Source organism: Capricornis sumatraensis, chromosome 17, assembly GCF_032405125.1.
Source record: "Capricornis sumatraensis isolate serow.1 chromosome 17, serow.2, whole genome shotgun sequence".
Taxonomy (NCBI): Eukaryota; Metazoa; Chordata; class Mammalia; order Artiodactyla; family Bovidae; genus Capricornis; species Capricornis sumatraensis.
The window spans coordinates 8,132,031-8,156,263 of NC_091085.1; the positions used below are offsets into that span (position 1 = coordinate 8,132,031).

Here is a 24,233-nt window from a genome sequence, read left to right on the forward strand (position 1 = left end):
TTTGGGAACACATGTAAGAATTAAAGATTTTAAAATTTAATAAAAAAAAAAAAGGAAAAAAAAAAAAGTCTTATCCAACACCACAGTTCAAATGCATCAGTTCTTTGGCCCTCAGCCTTCTTCACAGTCCAACTCTCACATCCATACATGACCACAGGAAAAACCACAGCCTTGACTAGACGGACCTTAGTTGGCAAAGTAATATCTCTGCTTTTGAATATGCTATCTAGGTTGGTCATAACTTTCATTCCAAGGAGTAAGCGTCTTTTAATTTCATGGTTGCAGTCACCATCTGCAGTGATTTTGGAGCCCCCCAAAATAAAGTCTGACACTGTTTCCACTGTTTCCCCATCTATTTCCCATGAAGTGATGGGACCGGATGCCATGATCTTCATTTTCTGAATGTTGAGCTTTAAATCAACTTTTTCACTCTCCTCTTTTACTTTCATCAAGAGGCTTTTTAGTTCCTCTCCAGTCTAGCGTTTCTCATGAGTTGTACATCAACTATATGTCAATTAAAAAAATTCAGATTCCTGTGAATGCTGAATCAGGAAGTCTGGGGTGTATATGCAATGGGGTTGAGTGATGGAAAGGAACATACATTTTTACCAAGTCCTCCAGATGATCTCTTTGCTCTTCTGAACCTCTCTGAGCACAGGATCATTCTGTTCCCTGGAGTTCTTCCTGCTGAATCATTTCTCATCTGCTCTCGAGGTCTTCAGTCTGGTTATGTCCACCATTGTCTGGGCTCAGTATATGGGCCTTGGCTTGAATCCAAACAATGATTACATGAAATAATTATATTAAATACTTGTCTTTAGTGGCTAGAGTTGTGAAGAATATAGAATAAACATGGCTTTGATATATTTAAGAGCCAAGCTATATAATTATAGAGCATAACATTTGAACTATACTTATAATCTCTCAATGAAAGTTTAAAAAATAGGTTATATTTGGCTCTAGATTCTGTTAAGGACTGGCTTAACCAGCCCCATTTAGGGGTGCTCCAAAGCCACCTCTATGGGTTAGTTAAATATGTGATTACAGTACTGAGGATATTTCAGCATTTAGTCAGCCTAAAAGACTCTATAATAGTCAAAGAGAAATTAAGTTTAACTGATAAAATTGTGGAGTTTGTTTGTTTTTGAACATTTAGTAACATGAACAGTGTATGCAATATATGTAAGAAATAGTCTCTGTATAGGAACTAACAGTAGGCAAAAATCCCTAATAGTCAAATACTACTTTGTGTACTCAGGACTGTATTATTTTTTCTTTTCCTCTTTTTAAAAAGCAGGTTTATTAATATATGATTTACATACCATAGAACTCACCCATGTGAAGTATACAATCCAGTGGTTTTTAGATATTCTGTCCCTAAGAACAATGTGAACCACATCTCCAGTGGGGGTGGGGTAGAGTGAGGAATTCAAATCAAAAGGTAGTTGGGATTTTGAGAGTCTTCCTAGTTGCTGTTAAAAACACATCACATGAAAGTGTCAAGCTTTTGGCTCAGATTAATTCTTTGGTATAGATTTCTTTCCTCCTTTTTTTGCTTCCAAGGTAAGAGGGGCTGTGAATCTTTCAAAAGACCACAGGAATTCCTAAAACTTTTGCTGTTGTTTTAAAATTTGAGATGATCACCCCAAAGTACATTATTTGGTGGTAAAATCTGAAAAAGAGCAGATTTAATTTTTTTATAGGAAAAATGTCGAAGTGGTTGAAGGGAATTGGAGAAATAGTATACAAAACTTGGAAAGAAAATCTACCACTTTTCTTGAGTTGAACCGCCATAACGAAGAACCATGTTCAGCTTAGCTATTTTCTTTTCTCCTTGTCTTATCATTATTATTAACAAGTTCAGATGGAGATGTACCCATATTTGTAAATGATTTGTATGCTGTCATACAAAGAAAGAAAACTGGTAGCTTTTAAATAGAACTTTTAAGGAAATAGAAATATTTTTTTATTATAAGTCTGAGAAAGATAGAGATGGGGAATGCTCCTCTTTTCTTTTTTTCTATGAAAACAATCAGAGTGCTTGGAATATGACAAGATTTCAGTTGTTATTGTTCTTACCTTTTATGTCTTTTCTGTCAAGTGACCCACCAATGAATGCCACATTTAGAATCCTTTTAACCTCTAATCTTTAATACAGCTTGCTCCTGAGACGAAGGCTGTCATTCATTGGATTATGGATATTCCTTTTGTGCTCTCTGCCAATCTTCATGGAGGAGACCTTGTGGCCAATTATCCATATGATGAGACGCGGAGTGGTAGGTGTTCTTCCTGTTTCTCTAATTAATTCAAGGTTTACCATTACTTTACAAGGGTTTATTGAATGATTTCTGTGATATTCTTTTTTTTAATAGATTTTTTTTATTTTTTATTTATTTTATTTATTTTTTTATATTTTATTTTATTTTATTTTTTTATTTTAATTTTAAAATCTTTAATTCTTACATGTGTTTATATTCTTTTAAGGAACTGATTGTTCAGTGATTTTGCCTATATAAATACATCTGTTGAACTGGAATATCCTCTGTTTCATGTGGCACTGCCATATATCTGGCAAAAAAAGACTGTAATTAAAAAAAATTTAAATGAAGAGAAACGTAATCACTTAGGTAAGAGAAAGGGAAAAAACAGAAGTTGTGAACTTGGGTAACTCTTGGATTCTGGTAAATGGAGGAATAATGATCTATGTAGCTTTATGTACAAGACAGCTTAAAACTGAAGGCAAACTTTTAGAACTCCATCAGGGGCCCATGAATATCTCTGCATGTGTCTTATTATGCATTCACACTTCTACAATTGGAAGTGTTTCTTGGTGGTGTCAGGGAGAAGAAGTGATGCTTTGATTTTATTTAACTAGTTTTAGCTGCACTCAATATGCCAGCAAATTTGGAAAACTCAGCAGTGGCCACAAAACTGGAAAAGGTCAGCTTTCATTGCAATCCCAAAGAAAGGCAATGACAAAGAATGCTCAAACTACTGCACAGTTGCACTCATCTCACATTCTAGTAAAGTAATGCTCAAAATTCTCCAACTCAGGCTTCAGCACTATGTGAACCATGAACTTCCAGATGTTCAAGCTGGTTTTAGAAAAGGCAGAGGAACTAGAGATCAAATTACCATCATCCGCTGGATCATGGGAAAAGCAAGAGAATTCCAGAAAAACATCTATTTCTGCTTTATTGACTATGCAAAAGCCTTTGACTGTGTGGATCACAATAAACTGTGGAAAATTCTGAAAGAAATGGGAATACCAGACCACCTGACCTGCCTCTTGAGAAATCTGTATGCAGGTCAGGAAGCAACAGTTAGAACTGGACATGGAACAACAGACTGGTTCCAAATAGGAAAAGGGGTACGTCAAGGCTGTATATTGTCACCCTGCTTATTTAACTTCTATGCAGAGCACATCATGAGAAACGCTGGACTGGAAGAAACACAAGCTGGAATCAAGATTGCCAGGAGAAATATCAATAACCTCAGATATGCAGGTGACACCAGTCTTATGGCAGAAAGTGAGGAGGAACTAAAAAGCCTCTTGATGAAAGTGAAAGAGGAGAGTGGAAAAGTTGGCTTAAAGCTCAACATTCAGAAAATGAAGATCATGGCATCCAGTCCCATCACTTCATGGAAAATAGATGGGGAAACAGGGGAAACAGTGTCAGACTTTATTTTGTTGGGCTCCCAAATCACTGCAGATGGTGACTGCAGCCATGAAATTAAAAGACGCTTACTCCTTGGAATGAAAGTTATGACCAACCTAGATAGCATATTCAAAAGCAGAGATATTACTTTGCCGACTAAGGTCTGTCTATTCAAGGCTATGGTTTTTCCAGTAGTCATGTATGGATGTGAGAGTTGGACTGTGAAGAAGGCTGAACACCGAAGATTTGATGTGTTTGAACTGTGGTGTTGGAGAAGACTCTTGAGAGTCCTTTGGACTGCAAGGAGAGCCAACCAGTCCATTCTGAAGGAGATCAACCCTGGGATTTCTTTGGAAGGAATGATGCTAAAGCTGAAACTCCAGTACTTTGGCCACCTCATGCGAAGAGTTGACTCATTGGAAAAGACTCTGATACTGGGAGGGATTGGGGGCAGGAGGAGAAGGGGACAACAGAGGATGAGATGGCTGCATGGCATCACTGACTCGATGAATGTGAATCTGAGTCAACTCCAGGAGTTGGTGATGGACAGGGAGGCCTGGTGTGCTGCGATTCATGGGGTCGCAAAGAGTCGGACACTACTGAGCGACTGGACTGAACTGAACTAGTTATAGCTAATCTTTAGACACAGCAAACTTTAGCCAGATAGATATTCTCGGCTTAATTTTTGTTGTTTCAAGAAATTACCTACTTTGAATCAATTTTCAGGAGACTTTGAAGAGTTAGGTCTTTGTAATACAGGATATTGTTGTTGTTTAGCCTCTAAGTCATGTCTGATTCTTTGTGACCCTGTGGACTGCACCATGCCAGGCTTCCCTGTCCTTCACTGTTTCCAGGGAGTTTGCTCAAATTCATATCCATTGAGTTGGAGATACCATCCAACCATCATCCTGTGTCATCCCCTACTCCTCCTGGCCTCAGTCTTTCTTAGCACCAGAGTCTTTTCTAGTGAGTCAGCTCTTCGCATCAGGTAGCCAAAGTATTGGAGCTTCAGCTTCAGCATCAGTGTTTCCAATGAATATTTAGTGTTGATTTCCTTTAGGATTCACTGGGTTGACCTTCTTGCTGTCCAAGGAACTCTTGAGAGTCTTCTCCAGCACCACAATTTGAAAGCACCAACACAGGAAACTTGAAATTTAGACTTAATGGTTTGTCAATAGCTGGGAAATTTAAAGACTGGCATATTTGATAATACAGAATAAGAATACTGTGTACCAAAATAGATGTTATTTATTTCAGTAGTAGGAGGTTTTTAAAAACTGTAAATTCAGATACTGAAAAATATGTGTGACAGTGGTTCACAGTGCCTAGTGGATTTGTACAGGTGCAATTTATAAAATAAAAATTTTAATAATGAAAATCTCCTTACTGTCTTCCCAAGTCCAATTTACTATGTGCTTATCTCTTTTCTTGTGAAGCTTTCAATTCACTAGAAGAAAGTACATTCTACTCAATTTTTACTTTGCAGTGTCAGCAGTGGACCTTATGAAACCTGAAAGAAAACTAAGTGTAATTGTTGAGTACTTAAGCCTTCACTCCTTTCCCATAGTGATGTAGCTAAAAATGCATCAGCAGGAGATCAACACTAAATCAATCTTCAGAAAACATGCAGTACTAGTTGGTTTGTGTCAGTTTCTTTAGTGTTGTGGCTTTATTTTCCAGGTAGTGCTCACGAATACAGCTTCTGCCCAGATGACGACATCTTCCAAAGCTTAGCTCGGGCATACTCATCCTTCAACCCCCCGATGTCGGACCCAGATCGGCCCCCATGTCGCAAGAATGATGATGACAGCAGCTTTGTAGAAGGAACGACCAATGGCGCTGCATGGTACAGCGTGCCTGGAGGTGAGTTTCCCTTTCACTCTTCATGTGAATAGTGACTTAAAAAAAAATTACCATTTATATTTAGCTTTTGAACTGTGGTGTGGGAGAAGACTCTTGAGAGTCTCTTGGATTCCAAGGAGATCCAACCAGTCAACCCTAAAGGAAATCAGTCTTGAATACTTATTAGAAGGACTGATGCTGAAGCTGAAACTCCAATAATTTGGCCACGTGATGAGACGAACCGACTCATTGGAAAAGACCCCGATACTGGGAAAGATTGAAGGCAGGAGGAGAAGGGAACGACAGAGGATGAGATGGTTGAATTTGAGATGTAGAAGAGATGTAGGAAAGGAACTGAAGATATCCACTGGGAAAATTCAAGTTGAACACTTAATTACCCTAGTTTTCAAATTCTGGCCTTAGGGAACAACATACCATCATGATTATATGTTAGTCACGCTTTGCCATATGTAAAAGTATATTTTAGAGGGCTGGCTTTGGCCTTTAGCATATCTTGGTTCATATACCTTTTGTTTTTATTTAATAAGTTCCACTTCATATAGGATGTTTATTTTGTATTCATTAATGCAGTAAGTACTATTATCAGTTCAGGAAGCACTACACATTTTATTGAGTCTGGACATGGAAAAACTCACCTCAGCACAGCTGGATGAAGCAGTTCTAGACATCAAGGCAGCTCTTATGGCTCTCTGTTCGAATATAAACTTTGAAGAGCTCTCACTTTTCTGGCTACCTAGATCACTCACAGTTGTGTAGTATCACCTTTACTAAGGATAAAGAGTGAAATGTAAAGATACCGTTTTTTTCCTCAGCCTAAGAACAATTTTCCGTGGCCCACCTGAAAAGAAAAGTGAAAAGAGAATTAGGACAGTAGCAGTAGTGGCTAATTATAGGACTTGGTTTGTTTAATATGCTTTTTTTTTTTTTTTGGTTGAATTATGTCCTGATAAATATATTCTTTCAGATATTTTTCTTTCTTATATGTGTTTATCTTGTTTTATTTAGAATTGAGGTAGTTGATGTAAAATATTATGTAAGTTACAGGTGTACAACATAGTGATTCAGATTTTTTAAAGGTTGTCCTCAATTTCTTTGTGTTCAATTGCTCAGTTATATCTAACTATGTGTGACACCATGGACTGTAGCCCACCAGGCTCTTCTATCCATATGATTTTTTCAGGGAGGGATATTGGAGTGGGTCGCCATATAAAATATTGGCTATCTCCCCTATGCTATATATCCTTGTAGCTTATTTATTTTATATGTAATAATTTGTACCTCTGCTGCACTCAATAAGTTAAATAATGACAGTGACAATATACAGCCTTGATGTACTCCCTTTCCTATTTGGAACCAGTCTGTCGTCCCATGTCCAGTTCTAATTGTTGCTTCCTGACCAGCATATAGGTTTCTCAAAAGGCAGGTCAGGGGGTCTGATATTCCCATCTCTCTCAGAATTTTCCACAGTTTATTGTGATCCACACAGTCAAAGGCTTTTGCATAGTCAATAAAGCAGAAATAGATGTTTTTCTAGAACTCTCTTGGTTTTTTGATGATCCAGTGGATGTTGGCAATTTGATCTCTGGTTCCTCTGCAATTTCAAAAATCAGCTTGAACATCTGGAAGTTCATGGTTCATATATTACTGAAGCCTGGGTTGGAGAATTCTGAGCAATGATGCAGAGCACATCATGAGACATGCTGGACTGGAATCAAGATTGCCAGGAGAAATATCAATAACCTCATATATGCAGATAATACCACCCTTATGGCAGAAAGTGAAGAGGGACTAAAAAGCCTCTTGATGAAAGTGAAAGAGGAGAGTGAAAAAGTTGGCTTAAAGCTCAACATTCAGAAAATGAAGATCATGGCATCTGGTCACATCACTTCATGGGAAATAGATGGGGAAAGAGTGGAAGCAGAGTCAAACTTTATTTTGGGGGGCTCCAAAATCACTGCAGATGGTGACTGCAGCCATGAAATTAGAAAACACTTGGAAGAAAAATTATAGCATATTGAAACTAGATAGCATATTGAAAAGCAGAGACATTACTTTGCCAACAAAGGTCCATCTAGTCAAGGCTATGGTTTTTCCAGTGGTCATGTATGGATGTGAGTTGAACTGTGAAGAAAGCTGAGTGCTGAAGAATTGATGCTTTTGAACTGTGGTGTTGGAGAAGACTCTTGAGAGTCCCTTGGACTGCAAGGAGATCCAACCAGTCCATTCTGAAGGAGATCAGCCCTGGGATTTCTTAGGAGGGAATGATGCTAAAGCTGAAACTCCAGTACTTTGGCCACCTCATGCGAAGAGTTGACTCATTGGAAAATCTCTGATGCTGGGAGGGATTGGGGGCAGGAGGAGAAGGGGATGACAGAGGATGAGATGGCTGGATGACATCATGGACTCGATGGACGTGAGTCTGAGTGAACTCCAGGAGTTGTTTATGGACAGGGAGGCCTGGCGTGCTGCGATTCATGGGGTCACAAAGAGTCAGACACGACTGCGAGACTGAACTGAACTGAACTGAACTGCACTTAATATGCCACCAAATTTGGAAAACTCAGCAGTGGCCACAGGACTGGAAAAGGTCAGTTTTCATTGCAATCCCAAGGAAAGGCAATCAAAGAATGCTCAAACTACCACACAATTGCACTCATCTCACATGCTAGTAAAGTAATTCTCAAAATTCTCCAAGCCAGGCTTCAGCAATACGTGAACCATGAACTTCCAGATGTTCAAGCTGGTTTTTGAAAAGGCAGAGGAACCAGAGATGAAATTGCCAACATCCACTGGATCCTGGAAAAAGCAAGAGAGTTCCAGAAAAACATCTATTTCTGCTTTATTGACTATGCCAAAGCCATTGACTGTGTGGATCACAATAAACTGTGGAAAATTCTGAAAGAGATGGGAATACCAAACCATCTGACCTGCCTCTTGAGAAACCTATATGCAGGTCAGGAAGCAACAGTTAGAACTGGACATGGAACAACAGACTGGATCCAAATTGGGAAAGGAGTACGTCAGGCTGTGTATTGTCACCCTGCTTATTTGACTTATATGCAGAGTACACCATGAGAAACTCTGGGCTGGAAGAAGCACAAGCAGGAATCAAGATTGCTGGGAGAAATATCAATTACCTCAGATATGCAGATGGCACCACCCTTATGGCAGAAAGTGAAGAGGAACTAAAAAGCCTCTTGATGAAAGTGAAAGAGGAGAGTGAAAAAGTTGGCTTAAAGCTCAACATTCAGAAAACGAAGATCATGGCATCCGGTCCCATCACTTCATGGGAAATAGATGAGGAGACAGTGAAAACTGTGTCAGACTTTTTTTTTTTTTGAGGCTCCAATATCACTGCAGATGGTGATTGCAGTATGAAATTAAAAGACGTTTACTCCTTGGAAGAAAAGTTATGACCAACCTAGATAGCATATTCAAAAGCAGAGACATTACTTTGCCAACAAAGGTCCATCTAGTCAAGGCTATGGTTTTTCCTGTGGTCATGTATGGATGTGAGAGTTGGACTGTGAAGAAAGCTGAGCACTGAAGAATTGATGCTTTTGAACTGTGGTGTTGGAGAAGACTCTTGAGAGTCCCTTGGACTGCAAGGAGAACCAACCAGTCCATTCTAAAGGAGATCAGCCCTGAGATTTCTTTGGAAAGAATGATGCTAAAGCTGAAACTTCAGTACTTTGACCACCTCATGCAAAGTGTTGACTCATTGGAAAAGACTGACGCTGGGAGGGATTGGGGGCTGGAGGAAAAGGGGATGACAAAGGATGAGATGGCTAGATGGCATTACCAACTTGATGGACATGAGTTTGAGCAAACTCCGGGAGTTGGTGATGGACAGGGAGGCCTGGCGTGCTGTGTTTCTTGAGGTCGCGAAGAGTCAGACACGACTGAGCAACTGAACTGAACTGAATTTCCTACCCCTATCTTTCCCCTCCCCTCCCTGCTCTCCCCACTGGTAACCACTAGTTAGTTCTCTATATCTGTGAATTTTTTTTTCTTTTTCTTGTTGTTGTTATATTCACTGCTTTATTTTTTAGATCCCATGTATAAGGGATATACAGTATTTATCTTTCTCTGTATGACTTATTTCACTGGGCATAATACCCTCCAAGTCCATCCACGTTGTTGCAAATGGCAAAATTTCATTCTTTTTTATGGCTGAGTGGTGTTCCATTGTGTGTATATACCACATCTTCATGCACTCATCTGTTAATGGACACTTAGGTTGCCTTCATATCCTGTCAAGTGTAAATAATGCTCCTTGAATGTTGGGGTGTATGTATATTTTTGAATTAGTGTTTTTTTCTCTTTTTGGATGTATGTCAGGCTATATGGTATTTCTATTCTTAGTTTGTTCAGAAAGCTTTATGCTGTTTTCTGTAGTATCTGTACCCATTTGCATTTCCTACAACAATGTTGGAGGGTTCTTCTCTTCATTCTTGTCCACTGATGTTATTTGTGTTCTTTTTGAAGATAGCCATTCTGACAGGTGTGAGGTGATATCTCATTGTGGTTTTCATTTGCATTTTTCTAATGACTAATGATGTTGAACATCTTTTCATGTGCCTGTAGGCCATCTGTGTGTCTTCTTTGGAAAAATGACTATTTAGGTCTTTGGCCCATTATTTAATCAAGTTTTTTTTTTTTTTAATTTATCTTGAGTTGTATGAATTCGTTACATATTTTAAATATTAGCTCCTTATCCAATATATGATTTGGAAGTACTTTCTCTCATTCCTTAAGCTGCCTTTTCATTTTGTTGACTGTATCTTTTGCTGTGCAGAAGCTTTCAGTTTGATGCAGTCCCACTTATTAATTTTTGCTTTTGTTAATTGTATTAAGTTGGTGCAAACAAAACTGTTTCAGACTGTGAATTTTAAATTATTATAATTAGGCTCGAATACATGTTTATAAGTCAAAATAGGAACCTTTACAATCAACACGTTTTTGCCAACAAGAAATGTTTGTTTATTCCTATAACATAAAAATCCATGCTTTGGTATTCAGCAAACTCTAGGAAAGCTTTTTCTGTCTTTTGCTGGTTGTGGAAGCATTTTCTTTGTAAAACGTTATTGAGATTGATAGTTTACGGTGTTTGGTGCCAAGTTTGTGGTCTCCGAAGGAGAAGATTTAACTCTGGGACTAACACAGTCTCAGTCACTCAGAGCTTTGTGCAGCAACATTTTATATACAGTGATAGGACAGAGAAAGCTTCTGACATAGAAGCTTCTGACATCAGAAAGGGGTAGAAAGAGTATCCAACTCACTAGTTGAAGCAGAGCATTATACACTTTTCAACTGGCTGCTGAGACTAGATAAAAAGAATACCTCAAGGTTGTAAAAAGTTCTGTCAGACCCTCTCCCAAGGCATGCATCCTGAGATAACTTCAGTACAAGATTAGCCAGAAGGAATAAGTTCCTGGCAACATATTTATGGATGATATATATTGTTACTGAGAAACAGTTTCCCAGACAAGATTTGTTACAATTATAATCATTAACATAGAGCCTAAGAAAAGCATAATGGGTGTCTAAGAAAAGCATTTTCTCCGAGTAAAATGTATGGCTGCTATATATTCATTAGCTCCAGATCTAAAGAAAAGCCAGTTCTTTTGGGCAAGAAACATTGTTGCACAAGGCTAAAGGAAAGCTCCAGTGAAAATGTTCACCTTCTCCTTAAAGGGCCCTGGACTGCCTATCAACCTGCCTAAGTTAACTCAAGATGCTTGAAGAAGTGGTAGATGGTTGGGAAAAAGTCAGATGAATATGGTGGTGGAGGCCAAACTTCATAGCCCAATTCATTCAACTTTTGAAGCATTTGTTGTATGATGTGTGGTTGGGTGTTGTCATATAGAAGTATTGGGCCCTTTCCATTGACCAATGGCAGATGTAGGAATTGCAGTTTTTGGTGCATCTCATTGATTTGCTGAGCATACGTCTCAGATGTAATGGTTTTGCCAGGATTCAGAAAGCTGTGGTGGATCGGATGGCAGCAGACCACTAAACAGTGACCATGATCTTTTTTTTTGATGGAAGTTTGACTTTAGGAAGTGCTTTGGAGCTTCTTCTTGGTCCAACCACTGAGCTGGTTATTGCCAGTTATTGTCGTGTAAAATCCACTTTTTGTTGCACATCACAATCTGATTGACAAATGGTTCATTGTTGTTATGTAAAATAAGAGAAGATGTCGCTTATAAAATGATTTTTTTTATTTTCAATCAACTCACTTACTGAACTTTTTCACCTTTTCAGTTTGCTTCAAGTGCCTCATGACTGTAAATGATTGATGTTGAGTCTTCATCAATTTCTCATGTAGTTGTAAGAGGATCAGTTTTGATGATCTTCTCAGTTGGTCATTGTCAACTTCCAAAGGCCAGCCACTGTGCTTCTCATCTTCAAGGCTCTTGTCTCCATTGTCAAACTTCTTGAACAACTGCTGCATTGTATGTTCATTGTGAAGAAAGCTGAGTGCCAAAGAACTGATGCTTTTGAACTGTGGTGTTGGAGAAGACTCTTGAGAGTCCCTTGGATGGCAAGGAGATCCAACCAGTCCATTCTAAAGGAGATCAGCCCTGGGTGTTCTTTGGAAGGAATGATGCTAAAGCTGAAACTCCAGTACTTTGGCCACCTCATGCGAAGAGTTGACTCATTGGAAAAGACTCTTGATGCTGGGAGGGATTGGGGGCAGAAGGAGAAGGGGATGACAGAGGATGAGATGGCTGGATGGCATCACCGACTCGATGGGCATGAATTTGAGTGAACTCCGGGAGATGGTGATGGACAGGGAGGCCTGGCATGCTGCGATTCATGGGGTCACAAAGAGTTGGACACGACTGAGTGACTGAACTGAACTGAACTGAACTAGCAGTTCCTGTGCTAAATGCATTGTTGTTGCAAGTTGTCTCCACTGCTTTATGACCCATTTTGAACTCAAATCAGAAAATCACTCGAATTTGCTTTTTGTCTAACATCATTTCTATAGTCTAAAATAAATATAAAATAAACAGCAAGTAATGTCATTAGCAAAAAACATAAAGCTAGATATTGTGCAGTAAAATGATGTATAACATAACCACATTTATTTAAGAATGTATTCCAGTATCAAATGACAAAGTTCAACAATGCAAAACCACACTTTTGCACTAATCTAATACTTTTGGTATCATGGCCCCCAAATTTAGTTAAGAACAATGTTGGGAGCTTTTTTCTCTGTTTCCTTCTAGGAGCTTTACAGTTCAAAGTCTTGAATTTAATCCTTTAACCTATTTTAAATTAATTTTTGTGTAAGATAAAAGTCCCATTTGTTGCTTTTACAGGTATGTATCAAGTTTTCCCAAAACTTTTTATTAAAGAGACTATCTTATTTCCATTGAGCATTCTTGGCTCTGTTGTCAAATATTCATTTCATTTCAGTTCAGTCGCTCAGTCATGTCCAACTGTTTGCAACCCCATGAATCGCAGCACGTCAAGCCTCCCTGTCAATCACCAGCTCCCAGAGTTCACCCAAACTCATGTACATCGAGTCGGTGATGCCATCCAGCCATCTCATCCTCTGTCATCCCCTTCTCCTCCTGCCCCCAATCCCTCCCAGCATCAGTCTTTTCCAATGAGTCAACTCTTCTCATGAGGTGGCCAAAGTATTGGAGTTTCAGCTTTAGCATCATTCCTTCCAAAGAACACCCAGGACTGATCTCCTTAGTTGGCTGTATACATCAGGGTTTATTTCTGGGCTCAGTCTTGATTTTGTTTAGTATATGTGTTTGTTTTTATGCTGATACCAAACTGTTTTGATTATTATAGTTTGGTAGTATGTTTTGCAATGCAGGAGGCCTGGGTTCGATCACCTAGTTGGGAAGATCCCCTGGAGTAGGAAATGGCTACCCACTCCAGTATTCTTGCCTGGAGAATTCCATGGACAGAGGAACCTGATTGGCTACAGTCCATGGGGTTGCAGAGTTGGACATGACTGAGTGACTAACACTTTCACTTGTCACTTGAAATAAGGAAGTTCTTATTTTTCCTTTGTTCTTTTTTTTTTTTGTTCAAGGTTGTTTTGGCTATTCAGTATCTTTTGTGTTTCTATATGCATTTTAGGATTTTTTCCCACTAGCTTTGTGAAAAACGTCATTGGGATTTTGATAGGAATTGTATTCAATAAATAGATAGTTTGAGTGCTATGGATATTTTAACAGTATTAAATTTATGAACATGGGATATCTTTCCATTATCATTGTACCTTCTTTCTTTTCTTTCTTTCTTTTTTTTTTTTTAATCATTGTCTTATAGTTTTCTTTGTTTAGCTCTTTCATCTCCTTGGTTAAATTTGTTCCTAAGTATTTTATTGTTTTTGTTGCTATTGTAAGTGAGATTGATTTCTTTATATGTTTGTTGGATAGTTTTTTGTTAGCAGATAGAAATGTAACTTATCTTTATATGTTGATTTGGTATCCTGAGACTTTAATGAATTATTTTATTAGTCCAAATAGTTGTGTGTGTCTGTGTGTGTGTCTGTGTGTGTGTGCTTGGTAGTCTCTAGGGTTTTCTATATATAAAGTCATATCATTACAGACAGATAAGTTTACTTCTTCCTTTCTAACGTGTGTCTTTTATTTATTATTCTTGCCTCATTTCTCTGGATAGGACTTCTAACACTATATTGAATAGGAATGGTGAGAGTAGGCTTCCTTGTCTTGTTCTTGATCTTAAAGGAGAAGCTTTAAATCTTTCAACATTGACTATGTTAGTTGTGGAATTGTCATATATGGACTTTATTATGTTAAGGTATGTTCCTTGTCTACCCAACCTGTTGAGAGTTTTTATCATTAAAACATGCTGAATTTTTTCAGGTGATTTTTCTTCATATTTTGAAATGATCATTTAATTTTTATCTTTCATTCTATTAATGCAGTATATTATATTTGTTGATTAGTCTTTGTTGAACCATCCTTGCATCCTAGGGATAAATTTCACTTGGTCATGGTGTATGATGTTTTTTATGTGCTGTTGAATTCAATTTGCTAATTTTTATTGAGAATTTTTGCATCTTTATTCATCATGATAATTAGCCAGCCTGTAATTTCTTTTTCTGTAGTATCCTTATCTAGCTTTGAAATCAGCATTATGCTGGACTTGTAAAAAAAAGTTTGAGAGTGTCCCCTTCTCTTCAGTTTTTTGGGAAGATTTTGATGAGGATTGATGTGAATTCTTCTTTAAATGTTTGGTAGAATTCACCAGTGAAACCTTCTGGTTCTGGGCTTTTCTTTTTAGAAAGTTTTTGATTAATGATTCAATTTCCCTACTAGTAATTGATTTGTTTTGATTTTCTGTTTCTTCCTGGTTCAGTCTGGTAAGTTGTATGATTCTGGGAATGTATCCATTTCTTCTAGGTTGTCCAGTTGTTGGCTTATAATTGTTCACAGTGTTTTATGATCCTTTGTGTTTCTATGGTATTAGTTGAAATTTTTCCCCTTTCTTTTATTCTTGGTAAATCTAACTAAAGCTTTGTCTGTTTTATCTTTTCAAAAACCAGTCATGTGTACCCATGGCTGATTCATGTCGATGTGTGGCAAAAAATATCACAATATTGTAAAGTAATTATTCTCCAATTAAAATAAATAAATAAATTTAAAAATAAATAAAACCATAAAGAAAACAGTCCTTAGATTTATATTTTCTATTGTTATCCCTGCCTCTATTTCGTTTATTTATGCTTTGATCCTTATTATTCCCATCCTTCTGCAACTTTGTGCTTGATTTGTTCATTTTCTAGTTTTTTGAAGTGTAAGATTAAATAATTTATTTTACATATTTCTTTTTTCTTTAAATGTGAGCATTTGTCATAATGAGCTTCTTTCTTAGGATTGCTTTCGCTACATCTCATAAGTTTTGGTAGGTTGTGTTACTGTTTTCATCTGTTCAAGATATTTTGGTTTCCCTTTGGCTTGTTCAAGAGTGTGTTGTTTACTTTTCTACATGTTTGTGAATTTTCTAGTTTTTCTCTTGTTATGATTTCTAGTTCTGTACCATTGTGATTGGAAAAGATAGTTGGCATGATTTCAGCCTACTTTAGTCTGCTGAGATTTGTTTTGTGACCTATGATATGATCTCTCCTAGAGAATGTTCCATGTATGCTTGAGAAGAATGTTTATTCTGCAGCTGTTGAATGGCTTGTTCTGTATGGCTATTCAGTTCAGTTCAGTTCAGTTCAGTCGCTCAGTCGTGTCCGACTCTTTGCGACCCCATGAGTCGCAGCATGCCAGGCCTCCCTGTCCATCACCATCTCCCGGAGTTCACTCAGACTCACGTCCATCGAGTCCGTGATGCCATCCAGCCATCTCATCCTCGGTTGTCCCCTTCTCCTCCTACCCCCAATCCCTCTCAGCATCAGAGTCTTTTCCAATGAGTCAACTCTTCGCATGAGGTGGCCAAAGTACTGGAGCTTCAGCTTTAGCATCATTCCTTCCAAAGAAATCCCAGGGTTGATCTCCTTCAGAATGGACTGGTTGAATCTCCTTGCAGTCCAAGGGACTCTCAAGAGTCTTCTCCAACATCACAGTTCAAAAGCATTAATTCTTTGGTGCTCAGCCTTCTTCACAGTAATATAAAGTATAGTTCAAGGCCAGTTTTTCCTTGCTGAGACTGTATGGATGATCTAGTTATCCATTACTGGAAGTAAGATACTGAAGTCCCCTACTGTTATAGTACTGTAATCATTCCTCTCTTCAGGCCTATTAATATTTGCTTAATATATTTAGATACTCCAATGTTGAGTGTTTGTGTATTTTTGATAGTTGTATCATCCTTTGATGAATTGACCCATCTATCAAAATATAATGGTATTTGTCTCTTATTACAGTTTTTGGCTTAAACTGTATTTTGTCTGAGAAAAGTACTGCTACCTCTTCTCTCTTCTGGTTTTCATAAGCACTGAATATCTTTTGTCATCTCTTCACTTTGAGCTTATGTGTGTTCTTAAACCTGAAGTGAGTTTCTTGTAGGCACCACATAGTTGGGTCTTGTTTTTTTTAAATCTATTCAGCTACTCTAGGTCTTTTGATTAAAGAATTTAATCTGTTTACATTTAAAATAATTATTGATAGAGAAGGCCTTGCCATATTGTTTTTCTGTTTTGAAGTTACCTTGTTCCTTTCTTCTTCTCTTGCTCTCTTTCTTTGTGAATTGATGATTTTCTACAATCGTATGCTTTGATTATTTTCTCTTTACTGTTTCTGAATAGGTTTTTGCTTTGTGGTTACCATGTGGCTTACACAAAACATCTTATAGTGTAATAGTCCATTTTAGGCTGTCAACAACTTAACTTTGATTGCAAGCAAAAACTTTATCCCACATTTTATGTTTTGATGTCACAATTTACATCTTTCCATTTTGTGTATCTATGAACAGATTATTGTAGCTATACTTATTTTTAATATTTAAAAACTTTATAGTAAAGTGAATAATACGCTTTCATATTACAGTACTAGAATATTCTCAATCTGACTATATACTTACCTTTACCAATGTGTTGTATGTTTTTATATGTTTTCATATTACTAATTAAGTCTCTTTGGCACTAAGCTATGCCACCTTAGGGAAGGAGGTAATACAGGTAAAGTGAAACTGCTCCTCTTCCTCACTTCAACGTGTCCAGTCTTGAATTTTTTTCTCCAATAGTGTGCTTTAACTTTTTTTTCCATTAGATTCCTGAACTTCCACAAACACATTCTATTCATGGGTAATTGTTAAAATTTGTATTTTTGGGGAGAGGGAAGATAGTAGAAAATTCCTGCTTCACCTTTTTGATGATGTCACTCTCCTGTTGTCTTTGAAGTTGATTCCAGCACTGTGGAATGTGGCTGATACTTGCTTTAGGACTATACAACAGCAATGTATTACACTAAATGACTGTTTAAGAACCTGAGAGAATTTGTGCTTGTGAAGTGGTAACTATCCCCCAAGTATGTTTTTCCTCCTCATATAGTAGATGATTTCATTGGCAATTTTCCACAGTCTCCTCAAGATGCATGGATTGGTACAGTTTTTACCTAGCTGTCAGCAGAACAGTTGGTGTGGGTTCTAGTCACCACATTCATATTTTAACTTTTCATTTGGTGTTTTGGCAGGAATGCAAGATTTCAATTACCTCAGCAGCAACTGCTTTGAGATTACTGTGGAGCTTAGCTGTGAAAAGTTTCCACCTGAAGAGACTTTGAAGAACTACTGGGAGGATAACAAAAACTCCCTCATTAGCTACATTCATCAGGTAAACCCAGTCTCCAGCATAAAATGGGAGATCTAAGTGCACAATAGTAACCTGGTGCACAATAGTCTCCTAAGAGGATCCCAGACTATATGAATCCACCTGACCCAGAGTGAGAATGCTACATTTGGAAAATGCATCAGTCGTGATTCAAATAGTCTTTCATTTGTAATTGTTTTTTTAGTTCATGAATATTCGCTGAGAACTGATTAAACTGGAGTTATGGAAAGGTAGAGTGACACCCTCTTTTCTTTCATATTGCATTAATCAAGGGCAATCCTGGGATACTCCTCTACCCTGATCACCTTGGGTTTGTCAGACATTCCAGGCAGGACCAAAACTAGAATGAGGTAAATGAGGCACCCAGGATACAAAATTTAATGAGCCATTCACTCCCAGGGTTATGCAGGTGTAGGATCAGCACCTAGGAGTGAAAGTCTCCTTATGCCTCACTCGTCACAGCCCACACTCAACTGGAGATGAGGTAATGGCAATGATGGGTAAGTTAAATATACTGGGCATTAACTCTTTCCCAGGCATTATTCTAAATGCCTTACATGTAGTAATTGATTAATTTAATTGTCACAACTCCATGAGGAAAGTTATATCATCAACATCATCTTCTTTTATTCCACCACCATTATCACCCATGAACTAAAAATAAGAAATGAGAGGCACAGAGAAGTTAAACAACTTGTCTGAAGTTATTCGGCCAGAATCCAGGCTGTCTAGTTCCAGAATCACCATGCTGTGTTGCCTCTTATGACATAAATTTAGATCTTTAGCAGAGAGTCACTGTACAGAATTTTGGAGAATCTCACCACGGGTCAGAATAAAATACCTACCTGTTCAGACTTGATCCAGGCCAGTTCCCTGTTAACCCCATCCCTCTGTACTAGGTAGAGACCGACACCAGGGGCAGTACTGTTGGGAAAGACCTAAGGACTCTGTTCTTTGCTTGCAGTGCCTTGACAGTTTCACTTTCCATTCTGTATGTGGCCATTTACATCCAAAGTCAGGGAGAGTAATGTTAGTTTCATATATTGGCAGGTAGTATAGACTGATTTTTAAACTAATTTGATATAAACAAATGCTATTGTATAGATAAGTAGCTATTTGCACATACATGTACATATAAAAGGGCTTCCCAGGTGGCATTAGTGGTAAAGAACCTGCTTGCCAATGCAGGAGACATAAGAGATGCAAGTTTGATCCCTGGATCAGGAAGATTCTCTGGAGAAGGGAATGGTAACCCACTCCAGTGTTCTTGCTTGGGAAATTCCAAGGACAGAGGAACCTGGTGGGCTACAGTCCATAGGGTTGCAAAGAATAGGACACTACTGAAGTGACTTAGCTCACACCCACAGGTACATAGAAACATATACACATGAACCCAATGCATTAAAAATGTGAAATCAGCTTAAGAATTCTTTTACACTTGTCAAGTATCCATGCTGCTGCTGTTAAGTCGCTTCAGTTGTGTCCGACTCTGTGCAACCCCATAGATGGCAGCCCTCCAGGCTCCCGCGTCACTGGGATTCTCCAGGCAAGAACAATAGAGTGGGTTGCCATTTCCTTCTCCAATGCATGAAAATGAAAAGTCAAAGTGAAGTCGCTCAGTTGTGTCCGACTCTTGGCGACCCCATGGACTGCAGCCTACCAGGCGTCTCTGTCCATGGGATTTTCCAGGCAAGAGTACTGGAGTGGGTTGCCATTGCCTTCTCCACAAGTATACATGTACCTTACCAAAAGGTATTATCATGGAATAGATACAGTGATGACAGTGATTAAAAAACATCCATTATACAGGATTTGTATCAGTCAGTAGAATTAACATAAAATTGCATGTTAACACAAAAAGATATTTTCAACAATAAAGCTAAAGATAATTAGCTATGTTGATTCTGAAAAAAATCTTAGTGGGCACCCTTGTAGAATGTCGTTTGAGGAGAGCTATATTTGGATGGATATTTTAAGAGCAAAATTTAAAAGTAAAGTTGTAGGCTGAGTAAGTAAGATGGGGCTATTTGGTGTGTTCTTTGCTTAGATATCAAAGAATGCTTCCTTAATTCTATACTTTTCATTTTATTTATTTATTTTTACAGCAAAAATTTATTAAGCTACTTTTATGTCCTAGGCACCCTCTCTCTCTGGAGAGAGTGTGTTTCATCTTAAGTTCAGATATCAATACCTAACTACAAGAGAGGATGATAAATGTTAAAATAAAGAGCAATAGCAGTACACAGAAGGGTCCTTAAGCCAGTGCTGCCAGTTCAGAAAAGGCTTCTTGGAGCTATGGTCTAGGATTCCCTACAGTTGATGTCAGTAAAATTATTATCCAGTCAAGAATTAAAAGAAAAAATTCAGCTGCTATTTAAGTTCTCAGTTCTAATTTATTTATTGTTGACTGTGCTGAATCTTCATTGCTGCACATGAACCTTCATTGCCTCACATGAACTTATTCTAGTTGCAGTGAGTGGGGGCTACTCTTTAGTTGTGGTGTGCAAACTTCTTATTGTGGTGTCTTCTCTGGTTGCAGAGCATGGGTTCTAGAGTGTGCAAGCTCAGTTGTTGTGGCTCATGGGCTCTAGAGCGCAGGCTTAGTAGTTGTGGTGCCCAGGCTCAGTTGCTGTGGTGCATGGTTATGGCATGTGGAATCTTCCTGGACCAGGGGTTGAACCTATGTTCCCTGGATTGGCAGGTGGATTCTTAACCACTAAACTACCAAGGAAGTCCTATCTTAGTGCTTGAGAAAAAATGCACTATAAAACAAAACCCAAATGTGTGCCATCAGAAAGAGTAGAGTGATTGGCATATTTATGGTGGCAGGTGCATTAATTAATCTAAAAGCTGTATCAGTTTACATAAGAATCAGCTGAAAAGAAGAGGGATCAGATGATACAGTCCTGTTTTATGCCTCTTGAAATGAAAATTTGATCTGTCGACAGATCCCTGTGACCCATCCTGGTGTAACATCACTATTATTGTACAGAATGTATGGAAGCAGTAAGATTGGTATTTGCAGTGAACACACACCAGCTTGCCTCAAAGGACACTCCAGATTAGGGAATCAAAGGCTGGTGGAATATCAGTGAAAGCTTCCAGAAGTTCTGTGTTGAAATTGTTTCACGACAGTGGAACAATATGGTGGTGATTAATAATTGAACACTTGGGCCTAAAATCTAATCATTGACTAGTTTTATAACAGATGAAAAATAGGTGATTCCATTCATTTCGTTCAGTCACTCAGTCGTGTCTGACTCTTTGTGACCCCAGGGACCGCAGCATGCCAGGCCTCCCTGTCCATCACCAACTCCTGAGGGCTACCCAAACTCATGTCCATTGAATTGGTGATGCCATCCAAACATCTCATCCTCTGTCATCCCCTTCTCCTCCTGCCGTCAATCTTTTCCAGCATCAGGGTCTTTTCAAACGAGTCAGCTCTTTGCATCAGGTGGCCAAAATATCGGAGTTTCAGCTTCAGCATCAGTCCTTCCAATGAATACTCAGGATTGATCTCCTTTAGGGTGGACTGGTTGGATCTCCTTGCAGTCCAAGGGACTTTTAAAAGTCTTCTCCAACACCACAGTTCAAAAGCATCAATTCTTCAGTGCTCAGCTTTCTTTATAGTCCAACTCTCACATCCATACTTGACTACTGAAAAAACCATACCCTTGACTAGATGGACATTTGTTGGCAAAGTAATGTCTCTGCTTTTTAATATGCTGTCTAGGTTGATCATAACTTTCCTTCCAAGGAGCAAGCATCTTTTAATTTCATGGCTGCAATCACCATCTGCATGATTTTGGAGCTAAAATAAAATAAAATAAAATAAATAAAGTCAGCCACTCTTTCTCCATCTATTTCACATGAAGTGATGGGACCGGATGCCATGATCTTTCTTTTCTGAATGTTGAGCTTTAAGCCAACTTTTTCACTATCTTCTTTCACTTTCATCAAGAAGCACTTTACTTCTTCTTCACTTTCTGCCATAAGGGTGGCGTCATCTGCATATCAGGTTATTGGTATTTCTCCCCGCAATCTTGGTTACAGCCTGTGCTTCATCCAGCCCAGTGTTTCTCATGATGTACTCTTCATATAAGTTAAATAAGCAGGGTGACCATATACAGCCTTGAGGTACTCCTTTACCTATTTGGAACCAATCTGTTTTTCCATGTCCAGTTCTAACTGTTGCTTCCTGACCTGCATACAAGTTTCTCAAGAGGCACATCAGGTAGTCTGGTATTCCCACAGAATTTTCCACTGTTTATTGTGATCCACACAGTCAAAGGCTTTGGCATAGTCAAGAAAGCAGAAATAGATGTTTTTCTGGAACTCTCTTGCTTTTTCCATGATCCAATGGATGTTGGCAATTTGATCTCTGGTTCTTCTGCCTTTTCTAAAACCAGCTTGAACATATGAAAGTTCACGGTTCATGTATTGCTGAAGCCTGGCTTGGAGAATTTTGAGCATTACTTTACCAGCATCTAAGATGAGTGCAGTTGTGTAGTAGTTTGAGCATTCTTTGGCATTGCCTTTCTTTGGGATTGGGATGAAAACTGACCTTTTTCCAGTCCTGTGGCCACTGCTGAGTTTTCCACATTTGCTGGCATATTGAGTGCAGTGCTTTCACAGCATCATCTTTTAGGACTTGAAATAGCTAAACTGGAATTCCATCACCTCCACTAGCTTAGTGATGCTTTCTAAGGCCCACTTGACTTCACATTCCAGGATGTCTGGCTCTAGGTGAGTGATCATACCATCGTGATCATTTGAGTCATGAAAATCTCTTTTGTACAGTTCTTCTGTGTATTCTTGCCACCTCTTCTTAATATCTTCTGCTTCTTTTAGGTCCATACCATTTCTGTCCTTTTTCGAGCCCATCTTTGCATGAAACGTTCCCTTGTTATCTCTAATTTTCTTGAAGACATCTCTAGTCTTTCCCATTCTGTTATTTTCCTCTATTTCTTTGCATTGATCACTGAGGAAGGCTTTCTTATCTCTCCTTGCTCTTCTTTGGAACTCTGCATTCAAATGGGTATATCTTTACTTTTCCCCTTTGCTTTTTGCTTCTCTTCATTTCACAGCTATTTATAAGGCCTCCTCAGGCAGCCATTTTGTTTTTTTGCATTTCTTTTCCATGGGGATGGTCTTGATCCCTGTCTCCTGTACAATGTCACAAACCTCCATCTATAGTTCATCAGCACTCTGTCTATCAGATCTAGTCCCTCAAATCTATTTCTAACATCCACTGTATAATCATAAGGGATTTGATTTAGGTCATACCTGAATGGTCTAGTGGTTTTCCCTACTTTCTCCTATTTAAGTTTGAATACAGCATAAGGAGTTCATGATCTGAACCACAGTCACCTCTGGTCTTGTTTTTGCTGACTGTATAGAGCTTCTCAATCTTTGGCTGCAAAGAATATAATCAATCTGATTTCGGTGTTGGCTATCTGGTGATGTCCATATGTAGAGTCTTCTTTTCTTGTTGGAAGAGGGTATTTGCTATGACCAGTGCGTTCTCTTGGCAAAACTCTATTGGTAATTAGGAGATCCAATTCAATGATTGGTTGAGAAGAAGTCTCTTGCCGAACCTTAAAAGGATGTTTCTAGGACCTGGAGTTGTCAAGTTAATCAACATAAATAGTTTGCTAAAAAGAGCTCCTATGAAATAGCCATGGAACTGTCTAGTTCTCAAAATTTCCAAAGAATTTTTCAAAGAATGGTTCATGAGCACTTGCCTCAGACTCATCTAGATTATTGTTAAAAAATGAGTTTTCAGTCCCAACACTGAATCACACTCCTTGAAGGGCAGGAGTATTTGAAGATTTAAGTGTTATTGACATTAAACAATTCTAGCAACAATGAAGATTTAATTTTTTTTTTTGTTTTTTAGCCTTGCTTGACTGAAATGTTTGGAATCTGGGGAGGGAGAATTATAGGAATAACAGTGTAGTAAAATAACTTCCCCAGATATGAGTGAAATTTATTAACAAACTTCTGGGATTTCTTTTGCAAACACCATAAAATAACTGGGTTTTCCAGTCTGCATTCCTGTTGAGTCCTGGTAGCCCATAACATTTCCATTGAGATTTACTCCTATAGTGGAAAATTTCAAACAGAAAAATAATGCTCCATAATTGGTATATCAGACATTTATTTATTTACCCATTATCTCTTTAAGAAAATTTGAGATACCAAGGGAACATTTCATGCAAAAATGGGCTCGATAAAGGACAGAAATGGTGTGGACCTAACAGAAGCAGAAGATATTAAGAAGAGGTGGCAAGAATACACAGAAGAACTGTATGAAGAAGATCTTGACGACCCGGATAATCACGATGGTGTGATCACTTATCTAGAGCCAGACATCCTGGAATGTGAAGTCAAGTGGGCCTTAGAAAGCATCACTACGAACAAAGCTAGTGGAGGTG

The 24,233-nt window shown here is 38.3% G+C and overlaps 1 protein-coding gene across 1 annotated transcript in view; it reads left to right on the forward strand.

Moving 5' to 3' along the window:
- The window catches only part of CPE (carboxypeptidase E), a 150,624-nt gene that overhangs the window by 115,190 nt on the left and 11,201 nt on the right, over positions 1 to 24,233 (forward strand). Inside the window, exons 4-6 of the mRNA XM_068990156.1 lie at positions 2,159 to 2,276; positions 5,340 to 5,522; positions 17,660 to 17,799. Of these exons, the coding sequence (XP_068846257.1) occupies positions 2,159 to 2,276; positions 5,340 to 5,522; positions 17,660 to 17,799 (441 nt within the window). The remainder of the gene's footprint in view (positions 1 to 2,158; positions 2,277 to 5,339; positions 5,523 to 17,659; positions 17,800 to 24,233) is intronic.